Raw genomic sequence first — 15,583 nt, 5'->3', positions numbered from 1 at the left:
GCGGGGCCGGGGGCGGGGCCGGACCGGGGGCGGGGCCGGACCGATCCGAACACAGCCGAGTCCAGCCGAACCTGTCCGGACATAGCCGAACTTATCCGAACGCAGCCGAACTGATCCTAACACAGCCGAACCCGGCCGAGCCGAGCTCAGCCGAGCAGAGCCGAGCTCAGCCGAGCAGAGCCGAGCTCAGCCGAGCAGAGCCGAGCCCAGCCGAGCAGAGCCGAGCTCAGCCGAGTGCGCGCGCCGCGGGCGCCGGTGCCGGAAGGAGCGGCGGGGGCGGAGCGGGCGCAGCCGCGGGTGAGTGTCGGTGAGTGCCGGGTCTGTGTGTCTGTCTGTCTGTCTGTCGGTGTGTCCGTGCCTGCCCGTGCCGTGTCGGTGTGTGTCAGTGTCGGTGCTGGTCCGGTCCCGGGGCGCCTCAAGCTCGGCGGTGGGTGAGCGCGGGGCGGACGGGCCGGGGAGCGGGGGCTGGGCGAGCCCCGCGGGGCTCCGGGCCGTGCCCGTGTCCTGCCGGCAGCGGCCTCGGGCCGGGCCGGGGCTGGGCGGGGGTCCCTGAGAGCCCCGGGGGCCGCGGCCTATGCGGCGTGCGGGGCTGGGGGCGGGCAGTCCCCCCTTCCCTTGCCTCCCCTGCCGCTCTCCCTCTCCTCTCCCGGGCGGTGGGGCCCGGTCCGTGCCGCTGTGCCGGTGCCCGCAGGGCCCCTCGGGGGCTCTGCGATGTGACAGTGTGTGTTCGGTGACCCCATAACCTGGGGTGCCCAGCAGCCGCCCTGGGCAGCCCGTGCCACGTTGTGCCGACCCGGCAGCGCTTGTTCGAGGTGGTGTCGTTTCTCCAGGAGTTGTTACATACAGGAATTTTTTCCTAAGCGTGTGTGCAGCAGCCCCGCGGTGAGATGTGCTGTGACAGCTGGGCTTTGTGAACCGGGGCTGGCCGAGCCTCTGGCCTTAGGAACTCCTCTGTGTGTTGTGGTGCTGTCTCGAAGATGAGTTGCTTTCAAAAAACTGATCAAAACACCCAAAGGAAGTCCATGCCATTACCTCGCTTTCCATCTCTGTCCCTTTCTTCAGCTCTTAAAATACAACATCCAGATGCAGTTTTGTATCGTAGAATGAACTGTGCTGTGGAAGGCACCGGTTTGTTCACTGAGTTTCTTCTGGATTTTGACTTTTGTTGCCTGTGGTGACGTTTTGCGGTGTTACAGTGATCACATGTGAAATTATGACTTTTGAGTGATCGTATTTAGATCCTACTAAAACTAAAAATACACCCTTGGCAGTAGACTTGGCTGTTGCTTGCAGGTTTTGGTTTTGGACTGAACTGTGGCTGGGGTGCAGGTTTGGTGCAGTCAGGCTGGGCAGAGGTTTGTTCCCTGGCTCTTGCTGACAGTCCCCACGCAAGCGCAGCTCAGTGTGTTCCCAGCTCCTGCCAGAGCTATTCAGCTTGGGTGTCACTGGTTTCTGTTACCTAATTACCCCATAAAGGGATTTAAAACTGTCTTTAAAAGCCTGATATCCTCTATTACCAAAACTTGCACAGGCTTCGGAAGTAAGCGCTGTCCTGAGGTTTGGAAGGGAAATGAGGAATTTTTAGCTAGAAAAATGCAAGTTGAGAGTAGGAGAAAAAAATTCCTAGTTTCCAGGATATAAAAGAAGTGTGAGTTTGCTTGCTAGTCCGGCAGCATTCCCTTCAGGAGGCTGGCTTAGGGTGTTATCACAGCCACTGTGTGGGAATTCCTCATTCCCCACAGTCAGAAGTGGTCTCCAGTAAGCGAACCCCTGTCCTTGGACTATGGAGTGGTGGACAGGGCTCCACAGGAGTTACTGGGTGATACTTTGCTGATGAAATAATGTTCAACAGGGCTGTTGGGGGCATTTTTCAGTGGCAGCCATCTGTTGTTGATGCTAGAAGGTTAACTTTGGTGTCTTTGTGGAGGAGGCACAGTGATGTCTGTAAAAGTAGTTGGTATCAAAAGACTTACTTGGTCCAGCACAATTTTTAATTCAAAGGTTCTGTCTGCTTGCAGCAGATTATTTTCAAGTGAACCCTTGAAATAGCCTTAAAATAGTATCTTTGTCTTCACGTGGGTCATGAACAGCGATTGCTGGAGTTGTCCTTGTTCTGCTTTTATGGTGTTTTTAACATGAGCCTCAGAGTTTGAGTCTGTGTATATTTGACAGCCTCGGCTCTCCCCTAAATTTGGCACAGCTCTGACTGGAACCTGGTAATAACTCTGGATCTCAGTGCAGAGCCACTTTGTGGAGCTTTGATTTGACACAGCTGTGAATTATGTAGTTACTTTTGCTGTGTGATAAGAGTAGATTTAATATCTCTATTCAAATATTGCCTGTGTGCCTTTACAATTAGCGGCCCATTTTTTCCCCATTTGGAAAGTGTTTTCCTTTAGCTGCTGCCAGCTGATACGGAGGCTGTTCTGGGAGGATTTGGGTAGCTCTGTTTCTAGCACCACTTTTCTGGTGCTGATGGAAATTGAGCCCACATTTGTGCCACTTCAGCTGTGTTTGTGGAGTAATCCCCTTCTCACGTTAATCATTTAAATCTCATCCCTGAAAGTTTTTTCTGTAATGCACAAAGATTGTTTTGGTTGGTGTTTTTTTGTAAACATAAGTTTAATAGATGGAGAAGGTTAATGCAGCCGAACACTGTGAAGTTATTCTCACCTCAGAAACCTGAGCACTTCTCTTACATCAGGCTGTTTGCCCTGATTTGCAGGTTATTTGAGTCGATGGTTTTCCTAAGCCCCACAGAGGCTTTTCTCCATTGGTATTTTGCTCAAGCAATAAATAAATCTGCTGACGTGTGTGTTCTGCCATGTTTGCTTATTCTTGACCTTTGCTTTTTGGCCAGGCAAGGGACAGTTTCAGTCATGACGTTGTGTAACTGGGTGTTTACGCATCGACAAGCGTGTTTGATTTGTATCCTTCAAATCTGTGCCTGTTGCAGCTGATGAGTTGTTCAGAGCAATGTAGACGTGGGTAAAGGTTTCAGGGTTAGTGGTGGCGAAACCAAGGCACCTGGTGCTTCGTCATCTGAACAGATTTTGTTCCAGTGCAAGCAAATGTCATTTAAATATTCTCCCCTCCTCTTTCCTCGTTATCTTTGTGTGATGTACCTGTTGTTGCATAGCAGAGAAACTCTTGGTTGTCACAAGTGTGATTGCTATGGTAGGTGCCTGGGTTTTGGTCTGGTTCAGACCCGTGTTCTGACTCCTGTGTGCTGTGCTCCAGGCTCAGAGCTGCCCTGAAGTCACCTTGGGATGCCCCAAGGCACCCCTGCAGCTTCCAAAGGAGTGTGGCAGGAGCCTGGAGCAGCTGTGCTCAGCAGTGCAGTCCAGTTTCTCCAGGGCACCCAGACTCCAATGTCCACAGGGGTCATGCATTCCAGCAGGAATTAGCTGCCTAAATGCTTCTAAGGATGTTGCCCTTTAGTCTTTCAGAAGGTTTTCACACTGGGTGCTAGTTCACTGTGTCAAACTGGTGCTTTCAGTGTGATTTAGAGCACAAGTCTGATGAGGAGCAGCTGAGGGGGCTCAGCCTGGAGAAAAGAGGGTTCAAGGGGGACCTTTTCGCTCTCCACAACTCCCTGACAGGACGGGGGAGCCGAGTGGGGTTGGGCTCTGCTCGCAGGTAACAAGGGACAGGATGAGAGGAAACAGCCTCAAGTTGTGCCAGGGAAGGTTCAGATTAGATACCAGGAAAAATTTCTTTATTGAAAGGGTGGTCAGGCACTGGCACAGGCTGCCCAGGGCAGTGGTGGAATTGCCATCCCTGGAAGTGCTCAAAAGGTTTGTGGGTGTGGCCCCTGGGGACATGGTTTAAGTGTTGAACACAATGGTAGTGGGCTGAGGGTTGGACCCGATGATCTTTTTTCAACCTTAGTCACTGTCTGATTATCCTCACTTCAGATCATGAGGAAATTTGGATGAAAGCTAGGAAATTAATTGTTTGTGGCTACACAGTGAACCCGGTGATGGCTCTCAGCTCAGCCTTCTGTTCTTGAATCTAAGCTGAAGGAACTCAGTGTGAAACATGGTGTTCTGATGGGGTTTTTTTAAACATAAGTTCTGCATGTAAGGTTTAAATTGTGGCAGCCTGTGCAGGACAGTAGAGGAGGTCACCACCTTTGAATGGCAATTCCAGAGCTTTGTGCTAGGTAGTTGTTTCCCATGACAAGCCAAACAGACAGGTTCTGTGTGGACAGCAGGGATTTATTTGGCATCAAACTTCTCTAGATTCAAATCCACAAAACTTCTTCACCTCTTATTGCCTCTGCTTTGAACTCCAGCAGCTCCCAGGGGTGGCTGGAGCACTGACCCTGCACTGATATCCCTCCAGTGCCCTCTCCAAAGTGCTGCTTTTTACCAGTTGAAAACTATGTGTCAAGATCCTGTTTGAAATCTTCAATGGATCATCACACATCTCCTCCAAGTCATACTGAGGATAAAGTTATTTTTACTTCTTTCAAAGACTTCGTCCACGTAGTGTTTCCCTGAGGGAGGAGAAAGTCTTTGATGTTGAATCACAAGGTCTGGATTCTGTTTTCTATTTCTACACTAATTTTTACTGTGTTATGGGGTCACTTAATTGGTCCATGATACAGTTTACCAAAACTAAATTGGCTTTTATTTTTAACCCAGGACTTCAGATTACTTTTGTTACCTATAAATATTTTACAATGCTTAATGTGCTGTTCTGACAGATCTTAAATGCATTTATATTTTCTGTTTATTTCAGACTGTAAGATTCAGATATGTTCCTATTTGATTGGATTTACAGTGGTTTCAGTAGCGTATTACAGTTTTTAGGTAAGTCTTTATCGTTTGGGACTTTTCCTTTCTGCCATTCTTGTATAAAATGTCTGTTCACCTCTGTTATCTTCAAACAAGGCCATTGGTTAAATAATAATATTTGGTTTGGTGTATGTTCAGTAACACTCAAACAAAAGTTTCACTTATCAATAGTGAGCATTTCCAGAGTGTGCTCTCCACTCAATCTCACATTAAGCCTTAACTTCTTGAAAGAAATTACATTTTCCTTCACGATCATATTATGTTGGACTTTTCTAATCATAGTACATTTAAGCTGGTGTAGTTTAGTTGGCTTTTGTGGACCTTTTCCTGATTTTTCTCTGCTGTAAAGAACTGAACTCAGTTATTTTAGTTCAGTTCTTTTGCACATGAGGATGTTACTTCAGAATCCAAATAGGAGGAACTGTCTACAAAAATTAGTGCCAGCTATTAAGCCCTTTCTCATGTTCAACAATGTGTTGTTCTGTGACTGGTGTCACAGAAATCACCATGAAACTTCACTGGTATCTGCTCAAGAGCCTCAGAAAATTATTCCCTGGCCAAAAGAGTCTGCAATCCAGATCAGTCCAAGGTGAAATATTAGCTTGTGCTTAACAGGGAGGGGAAAAAACCCCACAACCAGGAGGAGAATGTGTTAGGACACTAAAAAAAGGAACAGAAGTTGCAGATCTCATAGGTAAAAGGCTCAATTTCCAAGTTCAAAGGATGTTATTGAAGTGGTCAAAAAGCATTTGAGGCTAAGGAATCATGGCAGGCTGTGCCACCTGCCTTTTATCAGTTGAAAGTTTAAAGTTTTTTGCTGAATGTTGGACCCTTGGCCTGCTGTCGAAATGCCAGCCAGTGAAATTTTAACTAAGTTGACTAATCCTTCTTATCTCCTCTTCCTTAGCTGTGCAGTGATTGCTGCACGCTGCCCTGCTCTTCCATTCCTGGGCAAGCAAAGGCTAATTTGGTGTAAGATACAGGAGCTTGAAGCAGGAAGGAGAATTACTTCCAATATGTCCCTCCTGTTCTAAAAGAAACACTTTCTCTTTTCATTCTCAGTTATGTTCACAGCTGAAGAAGGGTGATCATAACACTTGGGAGGCTCCCCACAGTTCCCTGTCCTGTCAGCAGGCTGATGGGATCACGTTAGGAAGCACATCATTGCACAAAGAATACTTTTTTATTTATATGTATATATAAAAACTCCAGTCTTGGTGTAGCCAATAGCTGAAGTATTGCTGCTTGTTAGTCTTGTGTTTCTGTGACAGACACTTGGGAAGTGTGAAATGTTTTGGAGAAAGCAGCAACATGTTACTGGGGAGCAAAGACTCCTTTATGTGCAGGCTGAGAGTGGCAAAAATGTTATTGTTTTACTGTGTATTAATAGACTTCTGTTTAACTCACAGGGTGAGTTTCTCCTGTGATGTAAGTAAATATATGAAAATGTTTGTCACTTTTTCTTTCTCTGTAAACATTAATATTTTCTCCTCCACTCTGTAGTTCAGTAGTTAATATACATATGGACATGTGAGAAGGTGAGTTTGGGAAGTAAGAGTTATTTGTATTTGAAAGAACTGTGAAGACATTCAACAGGACCTGGAGTAATAAAGATCATTAATGACATAAGATGAGGAATATGAGAGAATATCCATTTATGCAAGTTACAAAATATGTCCCTCTGGAACATGATCCCAGAGATTAGCTGAGAGGCAGAGGGAGAGGTGAGCAAACAGCAGCAGTGTAAAGGTCTGGGCAGAGGCACCTGTGCCCCTGGAATGCTGTGGCATCAGCAGGGCTGGCTTAAAATCCCACCACAGAAAACACACATGAGGATAACACTTTAGATGAGATGGTTTTTTTTTCAGTATGGAACAGAATCGACATTTTGTTTTTAAATTTAATTTATCTTAATGTTTTACTTTGAATATCAATCAGTTTGAGGCAGTGAAAACTAATTCTGGCAAAGGATGTAGTGTTGACAAGTTATTAGAGAATTGCCCTTTGATAATCTCCAACATTAAGAAAATATGGTGTTCGTGTTTTAAATGTCTTTCCACTCCTTCACAGCAACTGTTACATTTCTGGGGTTTCAAATAGAGGGGAGAAGAAGGGGAAAAGTCATTCTTATAAAGATGACAATCAATGAAAATAGGATTTCTTATTCCTTTTATGAAAGCATTGTCACATGGCAGCAGATGTGTCAGAAGTGCCCTGGCAATGCCATTCAGGATGTAGCCACCAGTTTTCCTGGGGGTATGGGTGGAAGTTACTTTTTGTCCAAATGAACCAACACTGAAGAATTCATACATACACTAATTATGAGCATTGTCATTGAAACCAATTTCTCTGTAATATTCTGACTGAAGTCTGAATTCTCTTTTTGCCTCAGACAAGTTTTTTGCTGTAATTGGAGGCAGCTGAACGAAGCTCTGTGCAGGTTCAGGTCCATGCTCCAGAGCCTGCTGGTGGTGCTGGACCTGCACACCCACCTCTCACCTCCTGTGAGCAAACTGGCCTTTTGCTGGGGCAGAGTAAACTCCACTGGCAGTGTTTAGTCCTGTTCTGCAGTGCTTTTCCTGAGCTAATGTAACTGCATTTCCAGGAGTGACACATTCACACCAGTTTTGTGCCTCTCCCACTGCTGCCAAGCTGCACATGGTACCACGTGGCAAGTGGGAATGTAATTTGTACAGGAGGAGAGCATGGATAAAGGGCAGTGGGGATAAAGTGACACTGATAAAGTGTGTGGTGGGGCTTGGCTGGCCTGTATTTTGTACTGGGACTGTAACACTTTGTTCCTGGGAGCAAAATCATCTGTAGGGCTGGAAATGAACTCCCACCACTTGAACTGATTATTCACTGGGTCCTTCTTTGTTCTAGGACTGTACAAGAAATCAGGCAAACTAGTGTTTCTTGGACTGGACAATGCTGGGAAAACTACACTGCTGCACATGCTCAAAGATGACAGACTGGGGCAACACGTCCCCACGTTACACCCCAGTAAGTGAATATTGCTGGTCCCATAACTAGAAAGTGTTGGAAGGATTGCAGGAAAAGCAGGATTTGATTATATGTCATGAGACCAACAGTGTAATTGGGAGAAACAAAGTAATAGTTCAAGTAATATTAAAAAAAAACATGTAGGATTGTTCAGTGTGTTACATTAAATTTAAGAGGTGAGTAACAAGCAGAACGATGAAGCTGAGAGTTTATATTATAGAAACTGGGGGGAAGAGGGGCCTGCAATTTTAGGGAACAGCTTCTCTGTGTAGCTGGAAAGTTAGAGTGTAATTGTTATCCTGGTAACCTTGCAGGAGTAAAAGTTCAACACAGGTTGAAAATGTGGATTGGTGAAGTCCAGTAAGGAGGTGAGAAATTGGGAATGGATGTGAAGAGGAGAAACCTTGAATAGTATTGGACATAAAATGCCATCTTTTTGGCAAACCAGATGCCAGAACCAACTGTTGTTTGTGTATTATTATGTAGGGATACATAATGGATGAATACTGTCTGCTGTTCTTAGTGTTGCAGATATTTCATTTCATGCTTTAATGGTTAATAACATTTTGGTGTTACACAAACGTGTCATTGATTTTGAGAGAATGTTTTGCTCTCATTTGCTTCTTGAATAACAAAATACTGAAAAGAACCAAGAGGAAAAAGTAAAATGTATGTGCTGGACGGTTAGACTGTTCCAATGCACTGCACAATCTTCACGGGAACATAATTCTGTGTATTTCCAGCTTCAGAAGAGCTGACGATTGCTGGCATGACTTTCACTACCTTTGATCTGGGTGGACATGCTCAAGGTAAGCGTGTCCATTGACTCACTTAAACTCAGTGAATTGGGTTGGAATTTGTTTCCAGTCAGAAATGCAAAGACTGACCTCCCACACTCTTCTTTGAGAGCATAAAAGACATTGGCTGGTTTTTTGTCTGTCTCCACCACTTACCACAAATCCCAAATACAATTTTCCAAGAGCTGCAGTAGAGCAGAAACTTTTGTCTAATACTGTGAAGGGGATTATGTACTTTGAATTGCTTGTATTTACCTTTAAGCTTTATGCTTCAAGCTTACCTTTGTTGACATAATTCTTGGGGAAACAAAAAAAAGTTCTGTACATCAGCATCCATGTGGGATAGAGGGGTGATAACAGTAAAGGAATGATATTTTTGCTCTGTCATTTCAAGTAAAACACGGGATTGCATTCTGAACACTGGCAACATAAGCTAAGACTTAAAAAAAATCAAATAAAAAAACTCTACCTGTTGCTCCTTAATGACCAATATACATCACTCTGAATTTGGGGATAATTTCCTTTTATTTTTAATTCTCATTTTCCCTGTAGCTCGCAGAGTGTGGAAAAACTACCTGCCTGCAATTAATGGCATTGTGTTCTTGGTGGACTGTGCAGATCATGAAAGGTTGCTTGAATCAAAAGAAGAACTTGATGTAAGTTTAAAGGAGCTTTTCAAAGCATGACCTTTCACTTGTAAGAGCTCAGCTCAAATACCCAGTGTCCAACAGAGCCCTGCTGTCACCTCACATGAGGAGGAGCGATTTGACCTGTATTCTAAATTCATCACTCCTTCTTTCTCCTTTCCTTTGTAGTCACTAATGACAGATGAAACTATTGCTAATGTGCCTATCCTAATTCTTGGTAACAAGATTGACAGACCAGAAGCCATCAGTGAAGAACGGCTACGGGAGACATTTGGTCTGTATGGCCAGACAACAGGAAAGGTATTGCTCCTTTTTTCTTTTTCTTTTTTTTTGGCAGGTTTTTGCTTTAGTGAGATTTTTTTGTTAGGGAGTTTGTTTGCTTTATTTATGTGTTGGCTCTGGTTCCTTCTAGCTACACAAAACAAATGTTTTTTTAATTTGTAAAGTACTTAGTACCTGATAACAATATATGAAATGAGTTCTGGGGTCTGTTTTTGTGTGTGTTAAATGCATCTTTACTACAACTTTTTAGCATCATATTTAATGCTACATTTTTTCAGAGAAAAAAAGAGAATAACTTCTAATACTTCAAGTTTCTTATGCAGTAGTTTTAAACTGAGTTTTAAGAGGCTATAGTTCTGGAGAGAATTACAAGAAAAAACTGGATAAAGTCTTTCAGTAAGTGACTTTTCTCGTGTGAAGTACAGGCTTTAATAATTTTCTACTTAAAATGTTTACCTGAAGCTTGAACCTAAATTTACACCTAAGTTTGTAGGTTGTGGGAAGGAAAAAGTTCCTACTGGTACCTGTAGAAACAAGGCAGATTTCTCATGTGGGTCTTCATGATAGTTCAACTCTTCTTAATATAAAGTTAATACAGTGCAGTGCTTATAGGAGACACTGGGACACAGGGCACTGGGAAGGAGTTGCTCCCTTGTCCTTGGCCCTTGGAGAGACACCTCTGTGCAGCTGATGGAGTCATTCCAGCGTGGCTTCCATCCCAGCTCCCATGAGCTGACCAGCACCGTGGTGCTGAGAGCGCCTGGTCTCACAATTCCTCTTTGCTTATTCACCCTTAGGGGCCTCCCCTAAAGTCCAGTGCCAGTCAGAGTTTAGGCTGAGCAGGAACAAAATCTTTACCTTCTTTTTTTCGGGTTCTTACACCCCCACACGTAGTCGATGAGGTCTGAACACTGTTGTGAAGCTCCAGTTGAGCAACAGCTTTATTGCACTCTACTGATCTTGGCAAGCACCTTGCACTCCTGCTTTGGTCAGTCCTAAAATCAGTATAAAATACTCTTTTTATCTGGCTGGAAAACTATTGGAAACGCAGCAGGGAACTGTGATTGAAAACCAAAACTCTAAAGTTCTCTGTGGACATGTTGCTGTTCCATTCTGACTTCAGGTACTTCACCCTCTCCAGTGTGGATGAAAATATGAAAATATGCCTTCAGCACACGAAAATATGCTTTGTGTATTCCTTGTGTACATGTTACTGAGATTAGGATGGCAGGGTTAGTTTAGAGGTTAGGAGGAAATCCTTCCCTGTGAGGGTGGGGAGGCCCTGGCACAGGGTGCCCAGAGCAGCTGTGGCTGCCCCATCCCTGGAAGTGTCCAAGGCCAGGCTGGACGGGGCTTGGAGCAACCTGGGCTGGTGGAAGGTGTCCCTGCCCATGGCAGGGGGTTGGAACAAGATGAGCTTTAAAGTCCCTTCCAACCCAACCCATTCTACGCTTTGAGATGAATTTATGTTCTAAAATTCCAGTATCCAACACAAGTTAAGTACTGGCATTCCGTAGAAACAGCTGTCCATGTAAAGTAGGAGTTGTTTTACAAGGAGACTGTAACTGGGGGTATTTCTGTGTCTCTGCAGGGCAGCACACCACTGAAGGACCTGAATGCCAGGCCCCTGGAGGTGTTCATGTGCAGTGTGCTAAAGAGACAAGGCTATGGGGAGGGGTTCCGCTGGATGGCCCAGTACATCAACTGATGGATGCCAAAATCCCAGCAGCACACCCTGCCCCTGGCTGAACCTTGTCTGCTCCTCCTCTGATCACTCAGTGTGCGTAACTTGAATCCATTTGACTGTTCAAGTCAGAAAAATACACCTTTTTAGCTGATTATATCATTGATGCTAAATTATAAGTGTTGAGGATTGAAAAATTATTTCACGTTTGTAAGTTGAAATACCACAACCTGTGAGCTTTCTAATCCCATGCAACTTCCTTTTGCAGCTTTTAATTTAATGAGTCTCCAGCACCATTTTTGGTCAGAGCAACTTTCCAGTACAGTATGTTTGAATGCACTTTTTAACAGCTAAAAACGATGAACATGTGAAAAAAAAAATATTTAATGCTTATGTTAAATTTTTTTATGTACTTTTTTTGAAACTGGTTTTATAACTTTAGAGTATATAACCATCTTTCAAGGAATAATAAATAATTAGCTGATGGATAATTGCATGATGCCTTACAGTTTTCAATAATACACTTTCTTATGCAACGTCATGCAATAAATTTAAATCCAGTTTTTGGCAACTTTAATGGGAAATGTTTCGTTTTAATGTGTCTTAACTAGTGAGGCTGCCTGGTGATCTGAATATGTGGGATATTTTCCTGAAACACAGCAGGCCACAAAGTAGTTCCATTGTAGGTTAGAGTAAGGTGGGGTTTTTTCAGACTACCAAATTGCATTTGTTTTAAGGATTTTGCATAGTAAAGGAAAAATCTAAGGTGATGCCCTTCAAGAACAAATAATGTAAATTAGCTGTGCCAAAGTAAATCTTAAACTAATATCAAAAGTGGTCTTAATCTCCTGGTCTCTGGAATTAAACCCCTGATGTGGCACAAGAAATACAGTTTCTTTCTGAAGAAAAAATTAAGAATATCACTGCACTAAATATCTTGTTTCCAATTTCATTAGTTTTGGGGTCTGCCAGCAGATTTGCCTGTGAAATTGCCAGGAAAAAAAAAGTGTTGCCATTGCTGCTTGTGAAAATTTATCAGCTGACACCCAATTGACCAGTTTTAGTTTTGGTACTTTAGACTGGGACAAGAGGGATTCTTTTGTGTGGTTTTTACCCTGACAGCTGGCCAGTGGGGCAGCTGCTGGCTGCCCAAGGGACTTATTTCTGGGGTAAAATTCAGTTATCTGCAGTCCCTGTTTCCAGTCTTCTGGTTTTCCCTGTCTTTGAGTGTGTTGGCTCCCCAAGGAAAAAGCAGGTTATCTTTGAAGAAAGGGTGTTGTCTGTCAGCATTTTGTTGGTGCTGCCTGGGAGCTGTGGTTGGTGCTTCCATGTGCTGGGGATGTTTTATTTTACTGTGAAATGAAGGTGGGGTTTCATCCCTGAAGTCACCGTTTCACCTTGATGGGTTTGGGTTTCACTCTGTAGTTTGTTTTCCCCTTGTACAAATACAAACTGCTGCAAGTTTTACTGGATCCCTTTTACCTCCTGCTGTAGGTCTTCAAAATACTTTAGGCCTTATGTTTCTAATATCCATGGCAGCAAATGTATTTCTGACTGGTTTGATTTCATAAATAACTTTCTCTGGGATGGAATCTCAGATTTAAAGCCTGTAGGCTCATAGCAAATAAATGAGACTTATTCCTTGCCCAGATCTGAACTGGTATGATTGAATATTGATGATCAGTTCCCCACAGTCCTAGACTGTGCATCTGAATAAGATGAATAATTCAGAACATAGCTAATATAAATTGTAAATGAAGTTTATTGCTGCAGAATCGTGTGCAGAGCATTAAGCCCAGTTTGTGCACAGTGAAGTTCAGTGTGATGGTATCAGATGGCTTTTCCAAATGACCAGCACAAGAGAATTCTGCATGTAAACCAGTGCTCAGCTGTAGTGTCTCTGCTGCAGAAATCCAAACTGGAGGTAAGAAGTGGCCTCTCACCAGCGTGTGGACAGTGTGTTGTGAGTCTTTACTCCCTACAGCCATTGTGTAGGGGATGTGCCTCTTGGGTTTTTTTTCTCTAGCTTTTTCTGATGGTGGCTGTAATGCAGAGAACAGCTAAATCACTAGATGGTGTAAATATTAAAGGTACTACTTGCAGAGTCACATTGTAGTGTTGATGTGAGAGACTCGGGACTGTGCTGCCTGTGCTGATGGAAATGAAGCTGGAGGTGGAGATGTTCTGCTGCACTTCCACAGGCTGAGCCACTGCATGGGCACAGAGGGTCCTCTTCACCTGCTCTTCCAACCAACCATGAGCAGCAGCAGCAAAGAAAGGGATAATCCTATGAAAAATTGAAAAGAAGGGAGGAGATAGTGCTTGAAAAGTGTGTGTTAAGAACAATTCTCACTGTTTTGGAAACACTCAGATTTCCTGGTTCCTGCTGTGGGATGCTGCCTGAAATGTGGTTGCTGTAAGGGCATGAAGAAATCTGGACCGTGTGTTTATCCACCTGGGTGCTGGAATGGTTCCTGCTGTGGGAACAGCTGATCAACACTCAGTGAAGTACACAAACAATCTTGCTCTGTTCATTCAGCAGAGGAAGGATCTTCCTTCTGTAGTTTACCTTCTGTTGTGCACTTGAATGTGAATGAGTGTTGTGTGTCTTTTTGTGAAGATTTCATTAATAGACAAATAACTTGATGAGAGTTTTCCTGGTGGTTCTCATTGCTACTCCCCCCCACATCTCCCTGGCCATTTATTTCTGTCTTATTCCTAAGACTGTGACCAGTCTTGCTTAAACAAAAGCAACATTCACATCTGGGTCTGACTTCTATGAATTGATTTTTTTTTTGCACTCTTGACTATGCAGATTTCAATTAAACATCACTTTAAAGAATGTGAAAAAGAAAACTCATTAATAAAGATGTTATTTATGAAGTGTCTCATTTTGTTTTTACATTACAACAGTTCCTTAAGAGAAATGAATGCAGATTTCTAAGATCCTAATAACTACTTGTGACAGTGGCCTGTATTTCACTGCAGTGACCCCAGTTGCTGGCATCTCTGGGTTGAGTAAGATTTATTTTGCTTGGATTTAGTTAAAATTGGGGTTTAGTATGTACTGTATAACTGAGAGGTGATTGCTGTATTTCAGTCTTGGTTTAATAAATTTTTCAGCAATTATTGGCATTGGAGAGGGGAAGGATCTCCAAGTTTTCTCATTTGTCCTCTTGCCAGATCAAGATAATTTCATTATTATTTCTGTGTTCAGGTCCTGTCTTTGATGTGCCAGAGGTGACCTGTGGCATTCACTGGAGTACAATACCAGAATGTATGGGAGCTTTATTGGATTTTGATGATTGCAACTGAACACCAAATAGAACATTTGGCACCTATTTATTTATAATAATGTCAGTTCAGAAAAATGATGGAGGTGGTCTCCAACCCCAGTGAATTCACAGGTCTGCTTGAGGTCGAATTGTTCTTCTCTTGTTTGTACTGTCCAAATATTTGATTGTTACCAACCAAAGTCCAGTATTTCTTGACTGCACCGTGCTCAGATTTAGGTCACATAAATGTTAGTTTTGGGCCGAGGAGTTACATTAAAACAACCTCATCCAGTGGCTGTCACTGGGTCTTGTAGCTTCCTCACACTGAGATAAAACCACTCTTTGCACCAGTATCTGTGTGGAACTGGATTCTGTTTGGAAATGTGAGTGCTCTAAGTGTTTAAAAGCATAATTTATATAATAAACTGTAGAAGAGAAGCTTAAGACCAGAGTGTCCGTTGACATGTTCTCAGTGTGTTTGTTGTTGTGTTATCCCATCCCATGCTGGAAATACAAGTATGAGAAATAGAAAATAAAATGTTGCTTGGAATGTGAAGAAAAGGAGTTTTAAACAGGGAGTTCTTGTAAAATTATCAAAACCAGGAAAAAAGTGTGCTCAGTACATGGTCTAGTAATGAGCTGGGTTCTAAGATGGGTATGGTAATAATTCAGTCTGGACTAAATGACATTTCCTTTTCTGCAATTCTAAAATGAGGTGGAAGGATCTGATCTTACAGGCAAATAATGCTGCCTGAGAATCCAGCTGCCCTCTAGGATTGGCACTGTTGGTGGAGTGGGGATTGCCATGGAGTATTATCAAACTGATAAACTCAACCTTGACACAGCCCATGGGGAAGTGTCTTAACCTACTGTGATAGACAACTATTTTCCAATCCTAAGCATATGTTCTCCTTAGTTTACATTTTTCAAGTTATTTCTTACTTGTCTGCTTTTGAATTAGAATTAGAAGTTCGGTGAGCAGGTATGGTAAAATAAAAAAAAAATACATCCCTTGTCTTCCTTATGACCCTGGTTCTTATTGCACATGTCCTGTCATGGTAAGAAATTTCCTAGTAATATTTTGGAGCCTTTG

General features: G+C 43.3%; 1 protein-coding gene across 3 annotated transcripts; it reads left to right on the top strand.

Moving 5' to 3' along the window:
* The first annotated feature begins 217 nt into the window (after positions 1 to 217).
* On the top strand, positions 218 to 14,934 carry SAR1B (secretion associated Ras related GTPase 1B). 3 transcript variants are annotated; one of them, XM_027747664.2, is made up of 7 exons: positions 218 to 297; positions 4,747 to 4,817; positions 7,686 to 7,805; positions 8,549 to 8,614; positions 9,155 to 9,258; positions 9,418 to 9,549; positions 11,123 to 14,934. In XM_027747664.2, exons 2-7 carry the CDS (start codon positions 4,763 to 4,765, stop codon positions 11,237 to 11,239), a joined length of 594 nt encoding a protein of 197 aa, XP_027603465.1. In that variant the 5' UTR covers positions 218 to 297; positions 4,747 to 4,762; the 3' UTR covers positions 11,240 to 14,934. The 3 variants fall into 3 exon arrangements, with proteins under 3 accessions (XP_027603465.1, XP_027603463.1, XP_039246936.1); XM_027747662.2 differs by having other exon boundaries at positions 240 to 307; XM_039391002.1 differs by lacking the exon at positions 218 to 297 and adding an exon at positions 4,529 to 4,538.
* The last annotated feature ends 649 nt before the right edge of the window (positions 14,935 to 15,583 follow it).

Source organism: Pipra filicauda, unplaced genomic scaffold (assembly GCF_003945595.2).
Source record: "Pipra filicauda isolate LSUMZ 115617 unplaced genomic scaffold, ASM394559v2 scaffold89_size2521313_pilon, whole genome shotgun sequence".
In the NCBI taxonomy this organism is placed as follows: domain Eukaryota; kingdom Metazoa; phylum Chordata; class Aves; order Passeriformes; family Pipridae; genus Pipra; species Pipra filicauda.
Note: the sequence above shows the minus strand (reverse complement) of the source record. Positions and strands in the feature narration are given on the sequence as shown.

Excerpts from the sequence above, each read along its gene's own strand:
- SAR1B (XM_027747664.2), top strand. The coding sequence starts at position 4,763 with ATGTTCCTATTTGATTGGATTTACAGTGGTTTCAGTAGCGTATTACAG. Across the intron at positions 8,615-9,154 it reads TCTGGGTGGACATGCTCAAG|CTCGCAGAGTGTGGAAAAAC; the intron begins GTAAGCGTGTCC and ends TTTTCCCTGTAG. Across the intron at positions 9,259-9,417 it reads AATCAAAAGAAGAACTTGAT|TCACTAATGACAGATGAAAC; the intron begins GTAAGTTTAAAG and ends TTTCCTTTGTAG.